Source organism: Leptodactylus fuscus, chromosome 7 (assembly GCF_031893055.1).
Source record: "Leptodactylus fuscus isolate aLepFus1 chromosome 7, aLepFus1.hap2, whole genome shotgun sequence".
Classification (NCBI taxonomy): Eukaryota; Metazoa; Chordata; class Amphibia; order Anura; family Leptodactylidae; genus Leptodactylus; species Leptodactylus fuscus.
Window position 1 is genome coordinate 17,478,637 of NC_134271.1, and position 22,106 is coordinate 17,500,742.

A 22,106-nucleotide genomic window follows, 5' to 3' on the forward strand; every position below is an offset into this window, starting at 1 on the left:
TAATATTGCCCCTATGTACAAGAATATAACTACTATAATACTACTCCTATGTATAAGAATATAACTACTATAATACTGCCCCTATGTACAAGAATATAACTACTATAATACTGCTCCTATATACAAGAATATAACTACTATAATACTGCTCCTATGTACAGAATATAACTACTATAATACTGCCCCTATGTACAAGAATATAACTACTATAATACTGCTCCTATATACAAGAATATAACTACTATAATACTACCCCCTATGTACAAGAATATAACTACTATAATACTGCTCCTATGTACAAGAATATAACTACTATAATACTGCTCCTATGTACAAGAATATAACTACTATAATACTGCCCCCTATGCACAGGAATATAACTACTATAATACTACCTCCTATGTACAAGAATAAAACTACTATAATACTGCCCCCTATGTACAGGAATATAACTACTATAATACTGCTCCTATGTACAGGAATATAACTACTATAATACTGCTCCTATGTACAAGAATATAACTACTATAATACTGCTCCTATGTACAAGAATATAACTACTATAATACTGCTCCTATGTACAAGAATATAACTACTATAATACTACTCCTATGTACAAGAATATAACTACTATAATACTACTCCTATGTACAAGAATATAACTACTATAATACTGCCCCCTATGTACAAGAATATAACTACTATAATACTGCCCCCTATGCCCAGGAATATAACTACTATAATACTACCTCCTATGTACAAGAATAAAACTACTATAATACTGCCCCCTATGTACAGGAATATAACTACTATAATACTGCTCCTATGTACAAGAATATAACTACTATAATACTACTCCTATGTACAAGAATATAACTACTATAATACTGCCCCCTATGTACAAGAATATAACTACTATAATACTGCTCCTATGTACAAGAATAAAACTACTATAATACTGCCCCCTATGTACAGGAATATAACTACTATAATACTGCTCCTATGTACAAGAATATAACTACTATAATACTACTCCCATGTACAAGAATATAACTACTATAATACTACCTCCTATGTACAAGAATATAACTACAATACTACTCCTATGTACAAGAATATAACTACTATAATACTGCTCCTATGTACAAGAATATAACTACTATAATACTACTCCTATGTACAAGAATATAACTACTATAATACTACTCCTATGTACAAGAATATAACTACTATAATACTGCTCCTATGTACAAGAATATAACTACTATAATACTACTCCTATGTACAAGAATATAACTACTATAATACTACTCCTATATACAAGAATATAACTACTATAATACTACTCCTATGTACAAGAATATAACTACTATAATACTGCTGCTATGTACAAGAATATAACTACTATAATACTGCTCCTATGTACAAGAATATAACTACTATAATACTGCCCCCTATGTACAGGAATATAACTACTACTGCCCCTTATGTACAAGAGTGTAATTACATGGCATGACAAGGGTGTTAGGTTTCTCCTCTCTCCTCCAGAACATTGTGATATTTATAAAAAAAAAATGAATAAATTATAATATCAGGGAGATTTATTTGTATTGTTTGTTATAGACCCCTCTGCTCTATGTAAGCCTTTGCTGCTCCCTGTGGGTAAAATGTGAATATAAGCAGACAGGAGAGTATCATATTTTTATAGAGTTGCTTCTTTGCTTATCCTATTTGCAGGCTGTGGCCTGATGTATGAGAGCGTTAATTGTAGATAGGGCAGGTAAGAAAATCTACTACCGTTTTGTGTCTACAGCTCCTATACAGACCCATGTGTCTCCATGGTTACAGACTACAACCAAACCATGCGTAGTCTGATCCAGAAGTCATATTCCACTTGTTTCCTTTCTTACTGTCCTCAGAAGAGAAATAGAGGGGGGTAACTTATGACTGTAGGGTCAGAGTACACAGGGTTGGCTTGTAGTCTGTAACCACAGAGACACAGACATTTGTATGTATGCTGTATACACACTGGGGTGAACTTATTACAATGGACACTTCTTATGACACTGAAGTGTATGGATATACCTGCCTGGGACATATACTAGGTAAACATGAGTGACCCCTGGTTTGCCCCCAACACTAGACCTTGTTAGGGCGTGATAACTTTTGCAAAGTTTTTCATTTTCCTTCCAGGACTGGATGTACAAGGTGGACAGGACTATGAGCCCCCAGCCCCATTATATCCTGTGGTGTCACTTGCCCCGGCGCCTCCACCTCTATTACCATATATTACCATAGATTGACCTCGGTTGGGGAATTGATGGATGAAGATTGACGGTTGTTTCCTCGCTGCTCATGCTATGTTTAAAGGTCCCCCTCCACCCCAAATATCCCAGTTTACTCTCCCACCCCCACTGCTCCCATGTGCCCTTATATCCTGCAGTTCTGTGGTCATCCTCTCAGCAACATGGCATCCCCTATGGTACATAAGCCATTGGCAATAGAGAAACAGAGGGCGACTTTACACCCTTTAAACTTGATAAATAACCAGGGTGGGCTGTCCACAACAAAATAGCCCCCTTGGAGTTAGATCCTCCCATGACCCCTCCTGCGCCTCTTACTTCTTCACATTGGACAATTAACGGTTCTCTGATGATAAGATGATCACAGGGAACCCCAGCGATCAGCTGTGATCTGAAGGTGAATCCAGTAGCAAGTGTTCAATTCTCCTGCTGTGCCCCCACAGGAGAAATGAAGTATTACATGGCACTGGGTCCTCCAGAGTCATAGACACTCTTTGACTGTTCTCCTGGCTTACAGATGAAGATCTTGAATTATGCATTCCCCCTACCATTTACTAACAGTATATACTATCCTATAATTGTAGTATTATAGAAAGTTCTGCATCTTTTTATTAGCTTGCTGTCAAAGAATAGGAATATCCTATTTTTTTTACATCCAGGGACTGCACCTACCCCTGGTTACAAATCAGGGTTTGTTACAGTGTATCAGTATCAGCTAAGGCCTGGTTCACATCCATGTTCAGTATTCTATTCGGGAAATCTGCTTGGGGACCTCACCGAACGAAATACCGAACGCATTAAAAAGCAGTTAACTAAGAAACCACACGGACCTCATAGACTGTAATAGGGTCCATCTGGTTTCTGCTTGGTGTCCGCACGAATCATGCGGAGAGAAAACGGAATATCGAACACAGAACTGAACTAGGCCTAAGAATCATAAACTTTATATAAAAAAGTTTCAAAACTAATGAAAATTTTTCTTTACCAAATCATGGAGAATCCCTTTAAATCTTTTTTTCTAAGATGTTTCCGCCTCTCCCTTCCCCCAACCCAAAATTTAAAAGCTTATATATAAAAATATCCCATAAACAACCTAAATTATAATACATTCTGCCTTAAACATATCACCCCCTCTGGCACCTAAAGGGTTAAAGAGGATATTTCACCTTCTCCAACAGCTCCAGCTCTTTACATCCTTCCTTCGGCACTACTACACTGATTCCGGCACTGTTGGAATAATTTTTCTAGCCCCCACGGTTCCTGAGCAATCAGTGCTTTTAGTTTCAGGGGGCGGTCCTGCGCTGCAGCAGGTAGTCTAGGACCCTCCCACTTGATAGTAGAGAACCTAATTAGTATATAGGGTGCTGAAACTATCTGCACAGATTGCTCAGGAATGGTGGGAGCTAGAGATAAAATTCAAACTGTTCCAGAATCAGTGGAGTGGAGCCTATTGAATGACGTAAAGAGTTGGTGCTGATAGAGGTGATAAAAGGTCCTCCTTAAAGGTGAACCACGTCCAATACCCGCCCACTCCCTCCCCCGTTATGTTTTTTTTTTTTTACAAGATGAGGTATTAAGCGTAATGCCGTATGGAACTATTGGAATTTTTCCGTACAGAGGTTTGACACGTTCATGAGTCATGTGACACAGTATCCGGTAGATAAAAATGTAAAAACAGTTCAGAAAAAGGCAAAAAATTACTCGCCAGCATCAATACGTTACAGAATTCTGCGTGACGTCGTTCAACACTGCAGTCAGAAGCAATTTATTATTCTTACCCCCAGAAAAATAGTAAAACTTAAAAACACAAATGTTATTATCTTCATATAATAATCTCCTTACAAACCGAAGCCACCGCTTCTATGTACAATAGAAATTTTTGAATTTTTTTTTACTTTTTTTTCCTTTTTTTTGGTGAGGATCGTCCCATTTTGTGGTATGTCTGGTCCAATATGCTTACATCAGTAAATGCGAAATCCCATTGACCGGTCAATAAGAGCAAATGAAGTCTGATGCTGAGCGGCGCCGCTGATCTTTTCCTTTAAGTGAAGAGTTTTCTGCCTGGGGTCAGCGACCACCCTGGACATTCACCCCGTAGTTATTCCTCTACAGAGAAGGAATTCTGTTTGACAAACAAGCTCAGCACATGGTGGACAAACTGGTACTGCTCACTGGTCTGGATCATTCCTCCCCTACAAAAATAGTCAAAAACATCAAATTTAGTACATTAATATATTTGTATATTTTTTGCTTTTTTTAAATTGTTTGCTCATATCAAAAAAATCAGAAAAAATTCCAGTTTTCCAGGTTTCTGATATTGTCTGTTTTCTGTAGCTTACTTATCAGCTTCACTGCATAGACTGGGACATTTCCAACACAGTCATCTCATCATTAAAGGTTACAGTCAGCAGAGTCATCTCATTATCATTAGAGGATGAGGTCAGCAAAGTCATTTCATTATTATTATTAGGAGACAGTGTCAGCAGAGTTGTCTCATTGTCTTGAAATACCTGGGTCAGCAGAGTCATCTCATTATTATATTGCGAAGTCAACATAGTCATGTCTTTAACATTAGAGGGTGGAGTTATCAGCGTTATCTCATTAATATTAGGTCATAAGGTCAACAGAATCATCTCATTATTATTGAGACTGGGTCACCAGGGTTAGCTTGTTGTCTTAAAGTGACTGAATCAGCAGAGTCATCTCGTTATCATTAGAGGATGAGGTCAGCAAAGTCATTTCATTATTATTATTAGGAGACAGTGTCAGCAGAGTCATCTCATGGTCTTGAAAATTTGGGTCAGCAGAGTCATCTCATTATTACTATAGGGCAGAGACAGCAGAGTCATCTCATTATTATTATATTGCAAAGTCAAAAGATTCATGTCATTAATATTAGAGAGTGGAGTTATCAGCGTTCTCTCATTAATATTAGGTCATAAGGTCAACACAATCATCTCATTATTAATGAGACCGGGACACCAGGGTTAGCTTGCTGTCTTGAAGTGACTGAATCAGCAGAGTCATCTCATTTATATTAGAGAGTAAGAGGACCTAATGAAAGATGGAAGCCTAAATATGGCAGGACACCAACATTATTTACACAGAAAATACGCCATGTGCAGCTCTCCGGCCACTCCTTGGTCTCTGGGGAGGGGGCCGTAGTCCATCACTTCCTGGAGACTGTATTAGTCTATGGACGCTGTTCCGTCCATTACCGCCCATTCACTGCAGCTGCTTTTGCTGGAACGGAGCAGGTATCAAGGGCAAGTCTGCCAAAATGCTGCCCTCTGCTTTCAAGGGAAGTTCTCAGTTGCAACCCTGACTCTAGAACTTGGAGCGTAACGTTTTTTGGCTGCCATTGTGGGAGCGAATAACAGGAATATTCAGAGACATTTGAGCCGAGTTGTATTAATTGCTGTTTCCTTGGCTGGATCTTTGGTTCCCAAAAATAGCTCAGTCTGTTTCACAGCTATAAGTGTAACTAATGATTCATTTCTATCCCCGATGATTGTACATTGGCAACATGTCACTAGTCGGAAGTGCCAGCGCAATATACTGTACCCACTGCCCATGGGAGATGGGTACAGCCAGATTGCTACAGTGATGTTATTTCAGTCCTCTGCTCCATGTAAGAGGTTCCGACTGAGGTTCCTTGGACCCACTTAATACAATGATCCTTGGGAACCACCCTAGGAAATAGACCATAGTACCCTCTGCTTGACCATCATTGTGTTAGATTCTAGGCCCACCCGAGGATCCTCTTGTAATCCAGTGGTTCAGTCAAACCCTGGATCCTGACCATCCATCATCCTCATCATTGGCCAACCAAACCCCCAGACTGAAGCTTTATCTTATCGGGGGGCATATTATAAGAAGGTCCAACTCAATGGAAGTCATGGTTAGGGTTGCAAGAGGTGAAGGGGATTATCACAATTGCAGGAACCACAAACTCAATAAAGAGAAGCCTGAAGACCCAAAATCAAAATCTTCAAGCTCCTCCATCTTCAACAGTACCAAGAACACAGACGCATTCTGTGGATTTGAGGTCCATAACAGTCAAGGGTGTGCAACAAAACTCCATTCCAAGTCCAAAACCATCTGAGTTTCGTTCTTATCGCAATCCCAGTCCTCATCAAAATGATTTGGTGGCGTCTTACCTGTCTAACCTCAGCTGGCAGGTTGTCCTCAAGACGTCCACCATTCCTTCATTCTTCAGCTGTTTACACAGAATGGTGGTGGCAATGAAACAGCCAGTTCTCCCAATCCCTGCACTGCAAAGCAGAAGACATCTGCTAAGGCGAAGTTGCATAAGATCTGGTTGGTCAATGTGGTGTTCAATGGCTAAGAAAATTGGCCAATCAGGAGTTTTTAAGAGACTGGAGCAGCAATAGCAGCCATATGTGTAGCCATTCAACTTTCCTACTATCATGTATTGTATATATGACTGAATGCTGTGGCTGCTATTATTGGGAACTGTGAAAGCTACAATTGAGAACTGTGGCTCTCACTATTGTCCAATATGGCTTCTAATTTTGGACTCCATGACTGCCATTACGGTACCCTGTGGCTGCCATTATTGGGCATCGTGGCTTTCATTATTGAGCATTGTGGCTGTCATTATTGGGCATCGTGGTTTTCATTATTGGGCATTATGTCTACCATTATTGGGCATTGTGGGTGCCATTATTGTACACCGTGGCTACCATTATTGGGCATTGTGGCTGCTATTATTGGGCACTTTGGCTATCATTATTGGGCACTATGACTCTCACTAATGTGCACTATGGCTGTCATTATTGGGCATCGTGGCTTTCATTATTGGGCATTGTGGCTGCCATTATAGTACACCGTGGCTGCCCTTATTGGGCATTGTGGCTGCTATTATTGGGCACTCTGGCTATCATTATTGGGCATTTTGTACTTGTATTTAATAGGTTTTTGTTTAGTGACTGGGAATGGGATGTATAGGGATACAATAACATATAGAGCGAGACAGAGACAGATCATCAAGACAAGAGATCTTCTCATTCCTGGTTCCCCAGTTCTTACGAGACCTGTCCTATGGCTCACCTGCAGTGTACAATTATAGGTCCATTATCATTCTCCGCCTTTTTCATGGCTTCCTCCACATCCTGCACCAGCGTTAGGAGTGCTGGAGCCTGATCCGGGGTCTTCTGATCTGGCCATGATGTGTACCAAAAATGCTTCAGACTCCTTTCTTCTCCACCGTTCTAAAATTCAGTGACCATAGAAGCAAGATATAAATGAGCAATGGAGAAATGGGGTCTTGTAAGAGGGCCTGCCCTAATGTCAGATGGGTTTATAACAGGTGTGGCCAGTAATTGTGGGTGTGCTCTGTGTGTTTGTGGGAGGAGCCTGTGTAAGACACATTTCTTTATACTTTCTCCCTGAAGTCAAGTATACGTCATTGGCGGGGCAGAGATTCTCCATGATTAAACCACCCTGTTCCGAATTTCACTTTTCCTACCTTTAAAGTCATAAGTCTCAGCACGTAGTCGTCCTCCTGGATGATGTGATTCACGGTCACCTCTATTTCCTCGTAGACGCCATGTTTCTCCGGCCAATACTCTGTGCATTTCTATGTAGAGAAGATCATGTCACTATATGGTAGAACGTCGGAGAGATACCAAAGGATGGAGACACAAAGCAAAGCCGGGCAAAGACTTTGGACTTTCCATTGATATAAGACAGAAGTCCTCCAGCCTACGGCATCTTTTATTGTACCCTGGTTCCTAGTGGAGTTCCTGCAAATCCCATTGGGGCTTCTACTTACAATAGTGATTCATGGCTGGTGAACCCCAAAAGTTTCAGTTTTGGTTGAACCCAAAATTTTGGTAAAATTTGTTACAAATCCAACTCATTACAGACCAGTTCACGCATCTCTAACCAGAACCCATATCAATAGACCCCAGACTGGACCCCAACTTTTCCCTTTCTGGCGATCTCAGACTGGCCGTGTGTTGGTTGCTGGTACCAGTTTTGCTCCAGGGTTCAGCATTTCAGGTTTCATCTCTGTTCACATGTGCACTATTCATTTGGTTGAACTGGACATCACTCACCTCATTCACTTCCTCAATATTGGTGATCATGACTATAATAGGGGAATGCTGCTGCCAGACCATCTTCCAGAAATCCCCTACGGTGTTCACGGTGGGTCCCTGAGTTGCAATGTAAACTTTTTCTTCTTTTCCGTACCCCTGTGATACAGAACAGAGCATGGCATAGATATGGGCAGCATTGTGATAGGAACTGATGAGCTATGGCTGTACATATAACATTGCCCTTAAAGAGTTTGTCCAGATTTAGATCACACACAACATATCCAGGTTCCTTCGGGAAATCAGTAATATGACCCTAATGGAAAACCCAATTGTTCATTGTGTGTGTGTGTGTGTGTGGGGGGGGACGACTAATTTACGGGCGGAGAAGGGTATGTGGCTGGCCGTGTTATGATGAAGCTGTTATGGAGGTACTGTGGCTGCGCCTGTCAATACTATGGGGACATTGCCTATGTAATGAGGCTGTCAGTGGTGTAAGACAACTTTGGCTTCCATTGGTAGGGGGAGTTTGTAGCTGTGTTATGGGGACACTGAGGCTGTAACTGGTGCTATTATGTGGACAATGAGGTTGTCTGTTATATGGACACTATGGCTGTAATCGGCACTGTTATGGGGGCACTGAGGCTGGCTCTGTTATATGGACACTGTGACTATAACCATAACTGGTATGGGACACTGAGGCTGGCTCTGTTATATGGGCACTGTGACTGTAACCATAACTGGTATCGGGGCACTGAGGCTGGCTCTGTTATATGGGCACTATGGCTGTAACTGGCACTGTTATGGGGGCACTGAGGCTGGCTCTGTTATATGGGCACTGTGACTATAACCATAACTGGTATGGGACACTGAGGCTGGCTCTGTTATATGGACACTGTGACTGTAACCATAACTGGTATCGGGGCACTGAGGCTGGCTCTGTTATATGGGCACTGTGACTGTAACCATAACTAGTATGGGGGCACTGAGGCTGGCTCTGTTATATGGGCACTATGGCTGTAACTGGCACTGTTATGGGGGCACTGAGGCTGGCTCTGTTATATGGACACTGTGACTGTAACCATAACTGGTATCGGGGCACTGAGGCTGGCTCTGTTATATGGGCACTATGGCTGTAACTGGCACTGTTATGGGGGCACTGAGGCTGGCTCTGTTATATGGGCACGGTGACTATAACCATAACTGGTATGGGGGCACTGAGGCTGGCTCTGTTATATGGGCACTGTGACTGTAACTGGCACTGTTATGGGGGCACTGAGGCTGGCTCTGTTATATGGGCACGGTGACTATAACCATAACTGGTATGGGGGCACTGAGGCTGGCTCTGTTATATGGGCACTGTGACTGTAACTGGCACTGTTATGGGGGCACTGAGGCTGGCTCTGTTATATGGGCACTGTGACTGTAACCATAACTAGTATGGGGGCACTGAGGCTGGCTCTGTTATATGGGCACTATGGCTGTAACTGGCACTGTTATGGGGGCACTGAGGCTGGCTCTGTTATATGGGCACTATGGCTGTAACTGGCACTGTTATGGGGGACTGAGGCTGGCTCTGTTATATGGGCACTGTGACTGTAACTGGCACTGTTATGGGGGCACTGAGGCTGGCTCTGTTATATGGGCACTATGGCTGTAACCGGCACTGGTATGGGGGCACTGAGGCTGGCTCTGTTATATGGGCACGGTGACTGTAACCATAACTGCTATGGGGGCATTGAGACTAGCTCTGTTATATGGGCACTATGGCTGTAACTGGCACTGTTATGGGTGCACTGAGGCTGGCTCTGTTATATGGGCACTATGGCTGTAAACGGCACTGGTATGGGGGCACTGAGGCTGGCTGTTATGTGGGCACTGTGGCTGTTATGGGGCACTAATGATAACTAATACGGGCACTGAATTCAAGAAATTACTCTCAACTCAGGAAAAATTAAGATTCCCAATCTCTTCAATGAGACGTCCCCTAAACAACACAATCCCCATATTCCTGGCTCTGCTCACCCGTATATAATTAGCGTTTATATAGGAACTCAGAGGGTCGTCCTCCTGGTCTGGTGAGGTAAGGCACACTCTGCTATGAGGGTCTGCAAAATATAGAAAGATATACGTGGTTATAGACCTAATCCTTGTACTGAGCTCCATATACAATTTATAATATACTACATAAGTGCAGTTCCCCCTCCTGCTGACAGATGGCAGTGTTGAGCATTCCGGTTTCCTTTGGCCACAATAGAGACTTTACTGCAGAATCTATAGAACTTTCTCTGTTTATACTGCTTCCCATGGGCTGGACTTGTACGTGATGAATATTTAGCAGTAAGTTGGGTTCAAGCTTAAAGGATCATAGATAAAATTAGATGAAAAATATATATCCTTTAAATAAGACATTCACATATAGCCAGCAAAATGTCTGTGGCTACATAAAAGCGGGGACTGCAGGCCCACGTCACAGGGAGCTATACAGAAAAAATTAACCCCTTGTTCCAGGATTCGGGGACTCACTTGGGAGGATGGTTTTATATCTGTTTTTCCGCACTAGGCCCAGGATTTCATATTCTTTTGGATCAACAAAGTTCATTGGGATTTCCTAGAAAAAAAAGCATGAAATAAAAATTTACATGGTCATATTCCTCTAAAATATGGAATATTCTTGAAAAAAAATTCCTGCCTGATTGTATTATAGGACAGATTTTAGGATTTTTAAAGTAATTTACTGGCAGGAGTGTAGTGTGGAGTGTAGGAGGCCGGCGGGCATACAGACCCAGTACCAAGCCTTGGCCATATAGTATGTTATATATTATTTTAGGTTCGCCACCCAAAAACTTCCAACGACTTACAAAGAACTCTTTCTGAAGCTCAAAAGAATCCAGAGCCTTCTCATGCAGCTCTTCTGGGGTCAGGACATTGGTGGCGGTTTGAAGATATTCTCGAGTGGACTGTTCCCTCGGAGACATAATGTGGCCATAGGGCTCCATACTCCCTGGAGTACACATGTCCAGAGTCAGAGACACATTAGAGCCCCTCCTGTAGAAACAGACAGAACTCATGTAACTCCTACTGGAAAGAACATCAAGAGATACTGTGTATATTACTTATCCTTACTGAGTGCAGCTCTGGAGTATAATACAGGATGTAACTCAGGATCAGTACAGGGTAAGTAATGTAATGTATGTATACAGTGACTGTACCAGCAGAATAGTGAGCGCAGCTCTGGAGTATAATACAGGATGTAACTCAGGATCAGTACAGGATAAGTAATGTAATGTATGTACACAGTGACTGCACCAGCAGAATAGTGAGCGCAGCTCTGGAGTATAATACAGGATAAGTAATGTAATGTATGTACACAGTGACTGCACCAGCAGAATAGTGAGCGCAGCTCTGGAGTATAATACAGGATAAGTAATGTAATGTATGTACACAGTGACTGTACCAGCAGAATAGTGAGCGCAGCTCTGGAGTATAATACAGGATGTAACTCAGGATCAGTACAGGATAAGTAATGTAATGTATGTACACAGTGACTGTACCAGCAGAATAGTGAGCGCAGCTCTGGAGTATAATACAGGATGTAACTCAGGATCAGTACAGGATAAGTAATGTAATGTATGTACACAGTGACTGCACCAGCAGAATAGTGAGCGCGGCTCTGGAGTATAATACAGGATAAGTAATGTAATGTATATACACAGTGACTGCACCAGCAGAATAGTGAGAGCAGCTCTGGAGTATAATACAGGATGTAACTCAGGATCAGTACAGGATAAGTAATGTAATGTATGTGCACAGTGACTGCACCAGGAATATGATGGTCAGTAGCTCATTACCATCCCCAACCAACGCAGGAACATTTCCATGTGGAAATAAGAGGTGCAAAACCTGCCCCCACATACTGACCACTAACAGGATAGAGATACCAAACTCGAACAAGGAATATAACATTCCAGGTACCTTCACCTGCAGCACATCCAATGTAGTGTATTTAATTATGTGTACCAAATGCTCCACTGATAATCTGTATGTTGGAGAGACCGGACAGCAGCTTAGACTGCGCATGAACTCACATCGCCATACTATTAAAGAACAAAGATTTGACCTTCCCGTGTCAAAACATTTTTGCAGGGGGGACCACAACATCACCAATGACATGAAAATTCTGATTTTGAGAGGGAATTTCAGATCTAAGAGAGAAAGGCGCATACATGAATATAAATTCATGACACTGTTTCAGACACTAGAGTGTGGGCTTAATGCATCACAGGGGTTCATGTCTTTTTACAGTAGCGTGTGATCTGATAAGGACCTGTAAGTGTTTACATTGTCTCCACCAATTACCACATTGTCTCTAGCAAATGTCTCCACCAATTGCTTACATTGTCTCACCAACTACTAACAACCCCCCCCCTCCCCTCCTGAAATCTAACACCCTTTGTGCCTGCTCTGTGTATATACATATATATATATGCATCCTTCAAAAATGTTTTTAAATTTGCTTTGACAAAGGAGCCTTTGCGCTTCGAAACGTTAGCCATTTGTCATCATTATGAGTTAGCCATTAAAAAGGTATCAACTACTGAAGATCACCAAGTTTTCGTGTTTTTTTATATTTCCAACCCACTGGCTAACACGGTACAACAACGAACATTTTCCTTTTACCTGTATGTACACAGTGACTGTACCAGCAGAATAGTGAGCGCGGCTCTGGAGTATAATACAGGATGTAACTCAGGATCAGCACAGGATAAGTAATGTAATGTATGTACACAGTGACTGTACCAGCAGAATAGTGAGTGCAGCTCTGGAGTATAATACAGGATGTAACTCAGGATCTGTACAGGATAAGTAATGTAATGTATGTACATAGTGAATGTACCAGCAGAATAGTGAGCGCAGCTCTGGAGTATAATACAGGATAAGTAATGTAATGTATGTACACAGTGACTGTACCAGCAGAATAGTGAGCGCAGCTCTGGAGTATAATACAGGATGTATCTCAGGATCAGTACAGGATAAGTAATGTAATGTATGTACACAGTGACTGTACCAGCAGAATAGTGAGCGCAGCTCTGGAGTATAATACAGGATGTAACTCAGGATCAGTACAGGATAAGTAATGTAATGTATGTACACAGAGACTGCACCAGCAGAATAGTGAGCGCAGCTCTGGAGTATAATACAGGATGTAACTCAGGATCAGTACAGGATAAGTAATGTAATGTATGTACACAGTGACTGCACCAGCAGAATAGTGAGCACAGCTCTGGAGTATAATACAGGATGTAACTCAGGATCAGTACAGGATAAGTAGTGTAATGTATGTACACAGAGACTGCACCAGCAGAATAGTGAGTGCAGCTCGGAAGTATAATACAGGATGTAACTCAGGATCAGTACAGGATAAGTAATGTAATGTATGTACACAGTGACTGTACCAGCAGAATAGTGAGTGCAGCTCTGGAGTATAATACAGGATGTAACTCAGGATCTGTACAGGATAAGTAATGTAATGTATGTACACAGTGACTGCACCAGCAGAATAGTGAGTGCAGCTCTGGAGTATAATACAGGATGTAACTCAGGATCAGTACAGGATAAGTAATGTAATGTATGTACATAGTGACTGTACCAGCAGAATAGTGAGCGCAGCTCTGGAGTATAATACAGGATGTAACTCAGGATCAGTACAGGATAAGTAATGTAATGTATGTACACAGTGACTGCACCAGCAGAATAGTGAGCGCAGCTCTGGAGTATAATACAGGATAAGTAATGTAATGTATGTACACAGTGACTGCACCAGCAGAATAGTGAGCGCAGCTCTGGAGTATAATACAGGATAAGTAATGTAATGTATGTACACAGTGACTGCACCAGCAGAATAGTGAGCGCAGTTCTGGAGTATAATACAGGATAAGTAATGTAATGTATGTACACAGTGACTGCACCAGCAGAATAGTGAGCGCAGCTCTGGAGTATAATACAGGATGTAACTCAGGATCAGTACAGGATAAGTAATGTAATGTATGTACACAGTGACTGCACCAGCAGAATAGTGAGCGCAGCTCTGGCGTATAATACAGGATGTAACTCAGGATCAGTACAGGATAAGTAATGTAATGTATGTACACAGTGACTGCACCAGCAGAATAGTGAGCGCAGCTCTGGAGCATATCTTAGATGTGCTACTGAATATATATTTATCACCTTTCCTGCAGCCCCACAGGTTTCACTGATAGGGTTCCCACATCTGTATCCCCTCTAATATCCATTAGACAGTCAAAGACTGGGGTGTCGGGCACAGGGTCCAGGTCCAGGAATTCCTCCACTTTGTCATCTGTCCATTCTGAGTAGGTGAAGGAGGGCTGGCGACTCACGGATTGGCGTCTATCTTCTGACAGAACTGGTTCAGTGTGAGACTTGAGGTACCATATCTGAGATTAGAGGTGAGGGGAGAAGACAAGCAGAAGATTAATTGTGTCCTCTTGAGTCCAGCCCTGTGCACTGAGATAATGGGCGTGCTGCGCGCTCTCCTGTGTACACACCGTCCTATTGTGCTCCCGTGTTTAGCCTTGTAGGTTCTGACTTTTATTCCATTTACTGAAAGCGTTGCAGTGGAACAGTGTGGAAAGAGACAGCGCTCTGGAACATAACGTGGTGACATGAAGCCCTATTGTTATGTGGCGCATCACACACAGCAGAGGAAAAACATGCAAATGTCTCTGCAGAACCTGATGTGTCCTTGTATCTGCTCCCTGCAGATGTTCTGCTGTAAACACATCCAGCTCATCGGGATTGGAACGCTCAGGGAGAGGTGAGGTTAATAACGTTTAATCGCTTTATTAAATCCCTGAAACTTTGTGTTCCCATCCTTCACCATTCTCTAGGTCTCTGCCTGCTGTCACTGAATGAGGATGTTCCCTTATACATATACAAGGTGAATATATATATATATATATATATATATATATATATATATATAGCGAGTCCTGATATCAAGCCTAGACAATGCTCTGCAAGCTCCACATACAATTGCGTCATGTCTCGACAATGCTCTGCAAGCTCCACATACAACTGTATCCAGTCTAGACAATGCTCCACAAGCTCCACGTACAATTGTATTCAGTATAGACAATGCTTTGCAAGCTCCACATATAACTGTATCCAGTCTAGACAATGCTCTGCAAGCTCCACATACAGTTGTTTCCAGTCTAGACAATGCTCTGCAAGTTCCACATACAACTATATCCGTTCTAGACAATGCTCTGTGAGCTGAACAGCCTGGACTGCATTGTAACAAACTGTCAGCTCACAGAGCATTGTCTAGACTGGATATAATTGCATGTGAAGCTCATAGGGGATTGTCTAGACTAGCCTCTTGTGAACAGAGTGAAATGTTCTGCACTTTTCTAATATACTTTTCCTATCAGTTCTTTATCATCTTCAATACCTCTGCTTGCTGTCAGTGAATAAGAATATTATTATTATTCTTTATATAGGATGGCTATCAGTCCTGACCACATGTAACTCAGACTCTGTTCACACCTGCACTGGTATTTCCGTTATAGGAGCAGAACAATAAATATACAGGAGCCCCAATAACCACTGACTATAAAGGAGCCCATCAGGAGTCTGACGTTTACTGGACACATTGCGCTACATTGTCTCCTCTGTTATAGATATATTAGGGGAGATTTATGAAGAACATTAACCAGACCTGTACGTACCATGGTGCCAACCAGTGCCACGACAAAAAAAATGATCACCAGCGCAGAGCCCGGCATCTCCACTGTCCAGAGTCCGCTCTGCAGGGTGGTTAAATCCTAGGAGAGAAGGAGCGGTGCATTATTTCCACTTCCACAAGATCAGCACGCCACTCTCCTGAAATACTCTGTGCTGCAACGGACCCTGCTCCTTCCACTGTGTAGCTCTGAATCTGTGACCGCCTACAAGATCAGCACATTCTTCTCATGAAATACTCTGTGCTGCTGGGGACCCTGCTCCTTCCACTGTGTAGCTCTGAATCTGTGACCGCCTACAGGATCAGCACACTCTTCTCCTGAAATACTCTGTGCTGCTGGGGACCCTGTGCCTTCCACTGTGTAGCTCTAAATCTGTGACCGCCTACAAGATTAGCACACTCTTCTCCTGAAATACTCTGTTCTGAAGGGGACCCTGCTCCTTCCACTGTGTAGCTCTGAATCTGTGACCGCCTACAAGATCAGCACACTCTTCTCCTGAAATACTCTGTGCTGCTTGGGACCCTACCCCTTCAACTTTATATATCTCTCTGATCTCCCATAAGATCAATGCATTATTTCCACTTCCACAAGGTCAGCACGCTACTCCCCTGAAATACTCTGTGCTGCTGGGGACCCTGCTCCTTCCACTGTGTATCTCTTATTCTGTTACCTCCAAAAGTCAATGTTACCTCTGGCATGGGCAAAATCATACACAAAGGAAGAGGTCCCTCTTGTGTCCAGAAGTGGTACTGCACTTTCAAAAGGGTTGTCCAGTGTTGGCAATGTTGGACCACGCCCACCATGTGCAATACGACCTTCATAATGCACTAAAAGCAACTGCAATATATTACCGTACATTGCTTAAAGGGAGTGTGTCACCCCAACCCAGCATATCATCCTACCCCTGTAGATAGATAGGTTAGGGTCACCTTATTCATACAGTCTTTTCCCCTTGTGAATCGCTGCCTCCATTGTGGAGATATCATTGGTTTTGTCAATATGCAAATGAGTTCTTAGCCATGGCGGGAACCCATGTTGCTCCAAAAGCTGATGTTTGCACTGGAAAATCTTGGCAACGGAGGTCCCAATTCACAAGGGGAAAGCACTGTTTGATTCAGGAGACCCTATCCTATCTATCTACAGGGCTGGGATGATACGCTGGAGTCTGCTGACCACTCCCTTTAAATTACAATAAGGCATTTTGGGTCAGCGTATCTGCCCAGCAGAATGTATTACCTTGGACACACGGTGGGCGCATCCACATCAATAACATTAATCAGAGTCTATGAGTCAGGGACTGATCATATTTGGATCCTGGGGACGGCTTGCAGGCTCCAGATGGTCTGTATGAAAATCTCATTTAGGATCCATCTGGAGGATGATAAGGTTTACAATCCGTCCCCACTATTGCATTAAGGCTACACTCCAGTGTGGCCGCTCCGGGTGTATTCTTACACACCACAAAGCGAATTACCGGAGTGCCGTTTGGGTAATAAGCTTTTGCATCCATCACTGTTGTTTTGCTACTTTCCCTGAAGGCCGTGCAGGATTGCAGCACTGTATGGCGGTGACGTAGTATTAGAGGGCTGTAGTAGAAGCTCTGTGTGGTTGGGTAATGCTACAAACCTGAACAGAATGGCTATAGCAGAAAGAATGCAAAAGAATCTGTCCCCGTGTGTGCCATCATCCTTGGATTATCTGAGAACTATAGTCATCAAATTGGGCGCTGTTTGCACTATCTGGGTGCTGTCTGCATTATCTGGGCGCTGTCTGCATTATCTGGGCGCTGTCTGCATTATCTGGATGTTGTCTGCATTATCTGGGGGCTGTCTGTAGTATCTGGGCGCTGTCTGTAGTATCTGGGCGCTGTCTGCATTATCCGGGTGCTGTCTGCATTATCTGGGCACTGTCTGCATTATCTGGGCAGTTTCTGCATGATCTGGGTGCTGTCTGCACTATCTGGGCGATGTCTGCATTATCTGGGTGCTGTCTGCATTATCTGGGCACTGTCTGCATTATCTGGGCAGTTTCTGCATGATCTGGGTGCTGTCTGCACTATCTGGGCGATGTCTGCATTATCTGGGTGCTGTCTGCATTATCTGGGTGCTGTCTGCATTACGTGGGTACTGTCTGCATTACCTGGGTGCTGCCTGCCAGGGCCGCCATCAGGAATTTTGGGGCCCCATACAGCCTAAGTGTCTGCCCCCCCCCCACACACACACACACACACACACACCATTTTAAGACTACTTCATTTTGCGACAATTAAACCAGTGATTTTCAACCTTTTTTGAGCCGCGGCACACTTTTTACACTTCAAAAATCCCGGGGCACACCACCAACCAAAATGGCACAAAATGACACTAAAACAGTACATATTATACATATAGTTAATAATATAGATTCTAAATGGTTGAATCTTTGGTTGAAATAAACTGCAGCAAAATCTGCAACAAAAACGCTGCGTTTATGCAACGTGGGGCCTCAGCCTTACGCCTCCTGCATACAAGTGGCACGCATGTGGTTTTCACTGATATAAACATTAAAAATTAATTGACAGGGCCACAAATGCAGACAGATATAGGGTATATATAGGACAGATACAGGGTACGTATAGGACAGATATAGGTGATGTATAGGACAGATATAGGTGATGTATAGGACAGATATAAGGAATGTATAGGACAGATATAGGACCTGCTCTATAATTTTCAGCTCTTCAATTTGGCCCAGATACACAGACACAAAAAGAATGGCTGTATATATGGGTCCTTAGAAATGTATAGGTCTGTACTTATATCCACAGTTGTATATAAAAAGTTTGGTCATGTATATTACAGGTTACAACTCAATGTGCCTCATATTAATAGCAGTGAACCCCATCATGTCCCTCACATTAACCCCCTGTGTGCTTTACATAAGGGATACTGATATGTGAGACATATGGAGGTAATAATTAAGTAAATATCTTCATTATATAGTACCCCCATATGTCACACATGTTATTAACTCTTATGTGAGCCACACAGGGGTTAATATGAGGGACATGATGGGGTTAATTGCTATTAATGTGAGGCACATGGAGTTACTAAAACTAAATTAATAACCCCAAATGCCTGACATTAATAAGAATAGTTACTAACCTGGTGTTTTCTTTTACTTTCACTTTGTTCAGCTTCCTCTCTTCCTCTCCTATTCAGGGCTGCAGACGGCAGGAGCTCCTCCTCACATGTAGCAGCAGGTCCCTTATCCTGTGCAGTGAGAGGCTCATCTCTGATTGGTGGGCAGGGAGAGAAGGGGGCGTGTCCTACACCTGAGCTCTAGCAGAGCAGTGTAAGGACGCTCCGTCTACATTTACAAGTACACGGGGACTGGCTGCAGTGCCTGCAATGTACAGTAGGTCTCCCGTGCCAATCTTGGCACGCGTTTGGGGAACTTTCCCCGCGGCACACCCGGCACACTGGCTTAAACAACCTCCTCTGACCTGGGGCCTGGGCAGTGGGCACTGCAGGGGGCCCGATCGAAATGTCAGGGCCCCGATCGGTCCCCGTCCCCCAATCCAGCCCTTGGACTGCTGGCGCCAGGGGCCGGGCCCCCCCAATTTTTCAATTTGGCCGGGCCCCTGATGCCAGTAGCGGTAGTACTGCCCTATCGGCGGCCCTGCTGCCTGCATATCCTGGGCGCTGTCTGCATTATCTGGGCGCTGTCTGCATTATCTGGGCGCTGTTTACAGTATCTGGGCGCTGTCTGCATTATCTGAGTGCTGTCTGCAGTTTCTGGGTGCTGTCTGTATTATCTGGGCGCTGTCTGCATTATCTGGGCACTGTCTGCATTATCTGAGTGCTGTCTGCATTATCTGGGTGCTGTCTGCATGATCTGGGCGCTGTCTGCATTATCTGGGCGCTGTCTGCATTATCTGGGCGCTGTCTGCATGATCTGGGCGCTGTCTGCATTATCTGGGCGCTGTCTGCATTATCTGGGCGCTGTCTGCATTATCTGGGTGCTGTCTGCATTATCTGGGTGCTGTCTGCATGATCTGGGCGCTGTCTGCATTATCTGGGCGCTGTCTGCAGTACCTGGGTGCTGTCTACATTACCTGGGTGCTGTCTGCATTATCTGGGTGCTGTCTGCATTATCTGGGCGCTGTCTGCATTATCTGGGTGCTGTCTGCATTATCTGGGCGCTGTCTGCATTATCTGGGTGCTGTCTGCATTATCTGGGCGCTGTCTGCATTATCTGGGTGCTGTCTGCATTATCTGGGCGCTGTCTGCATGATCTGGGTGCTGTCTGCATGATCTGGGCACTGTCTGCATTATCTAGGCACTGTCTGCACTATCTGAGTGCTGTCTGCATTATCTGAGTACTGTCTGCATTATCTGGGTGCTGTTTGCAGTATCCAGGTGCTGTCTGCATTATCCGGGTGCTGTTTGCAGTATCTGGGCGATGTCTGCATTATCTGGGGGTTGTCTACATTATCTGGGCACTGTCTGCATTATCTGGGTGCTGTCTGCGTTATCTGGGTGCTGTCTGCATTATCTGGGCACCTTATGGAGGAAATGGGCTTCATAGGTATTATCAGGGCACTTTATAACAGGGATCTCAAACTCGGGTGGGTAAATGGGCTGCACAGGCCATTTGTGGCTGTAATGCTGCACCATAGTAGATGTCTGTACTGCACGACTGCTGCTGTATGTGACTTACCAGTATTTGGGAGAGGACGAGGAGACAGATGCTGCCCCCAATGGTCAGTATGTTCCACAGTGCGGCCCAGCTGTACTGAGCCTCTCTCTCCACCTCCTGCAACTGGTCCAGCCTAACCTGCAGATTGTGCTGCTCATCTGCATCATCCAGGGAGCCCATGTCTGCGGAGGACGTCTGTCATGGATAGACCTGGGAAAAATGGAAAAACAAAATCAGCCCCGATCCTTCAGATGTGTGACCAGGGTTTGCCGTGTGTAGCAATATTATTAGTTACAGAACCCCAAATCAGCCATTAGGCGTCAGACTAGTCCTAGAGATGTCAACCTGGAACAGCCACAGATACACGGCTCAGCGGAGAATATCGTAGGATTAGATACATGGCTCAGCAAAGAGTATTTTAGGATTAGATACATCGCTCAGTAGAGAGTAACATAGGATTAGATACACAGCTCCACAGAGAGTATCATAGGATTAGATACATAGTTCAGCAGAGAATATCGTAGGATTAGATACACGGCTCAGCAGAGAGTATCATAAAATTAGATACATGGCTCAGCAGACTATATCATAGGATTAGATACGTAGCTCCGCAAAGAGTATTTTAGGATTAGATACATGGCTCAGTAGACAGTATCATAGGATTAGATACACAGCTCTGCAGAGAGTATCATAGGATTAGATACACGCTTTAGCAGACTGTATAATAGAATTAGATGCATGGCTCAGCAGAGAGTATCGTAGGATTAGATACATGGTCCAGCATACACGATAGGCTTAGATACGTAGATCAGTAGACTGTATCACATATCATAGACTTAGATACAACATCTCAACAACCAGTATCACGTGACAGGCTTTGTGCATGGCTGAGTGAAACAGTCTAATATATAAGAGGCTTAGATATGTCTACGTGATAGGCTTAGATACATGTCTCACACACAGTGTCATGGATGATAGGCTTAGCAGACAGTATCCCATATAACAGATTAGATACATCAGCTCTGTCACTGTCCTCAGATATTTTATTCTATAATGTGGCTACCTATGTGTTTTTAGCCTTATTAGGATTTTCGGTAGGACTGGTTGATGTGTGAGGAGATCCGGTAAGTCTCGGGGTGACAGCTGAGTCTCGCTACAGGCATGAATAGATGGACTAAAATAGATGTTCTTCTTCTCCCCCAGCCCTCGCCGCATCTCCAATACTGCTCACATATCTGTCTAATTGCACACAGAACGAGGCTGAAGACGCCGCTCCCTCCTTGTGCAATGCTCTGCGG

General features: G+C 43.5%; 1 protein-coding gene across 1 annotated transcript in view; it reads right to left on the reverse strand.

Moving 5' to 3' along the window:
• Window positions 1–3,841: 3,841 nt before the first annotated feature.
• PTPN5 (protein tyrosine phosphatase non-receptor type 5) overlaps window positions 3,842–22,106 on the reverse strand; it is a 56,530-nt gene continuing 38,265 nt past the window's right edge. Inside the window, exons 3-13 of the mRNA XM_075281214.1 lie at window positions 20,830–21,018; window positions 16,114–16,209; window positions 14,594–14,820; window positions 11,227–11,413; window positions 10,892–10,976; window positions 10,391–10,473; window positions 8,387–8,524; window positions 7,795–7,905; window positions 7,377–7,537; window positions 6,464–6,577; window positions 3,842–4,495 (exon numbers count right to left, since the gene is read on the reverse strand). Of these exons, the coding sequence (XP_075137315.1) occupies window positions 4,402–4,495; window positions 6,464–6,577; window positions 7,377–7,537; window positions 7,795–7,905; window positions 8,387–8,524; window positions 10,391–10,473; window positions 10,892–10,976; window positions 11,227–11,413; window positions 14,594–14,820; window positions 16,114–16,209; window positions 20,830–20,988 (1,455 nt within the window). The 5' untranslated portion in view covers window positions 20,989–21,018 and the 3' untranslated portion in view covers window positions 3,842–4,401. The remainder of the gene's footprint in view (window positions 4,496–6,463; window positions 6,578–7,376; window positions 7,538–7,794; window positions 7,906–8,386; window positions 8,525–10,390; window positions 10,474–10,891; window positions 10,977–11,226; window positions 11,414–14,593; window positions 14,821–16,113; window positions 16,210–20,829; window positions 21,019–22,106) is intronic.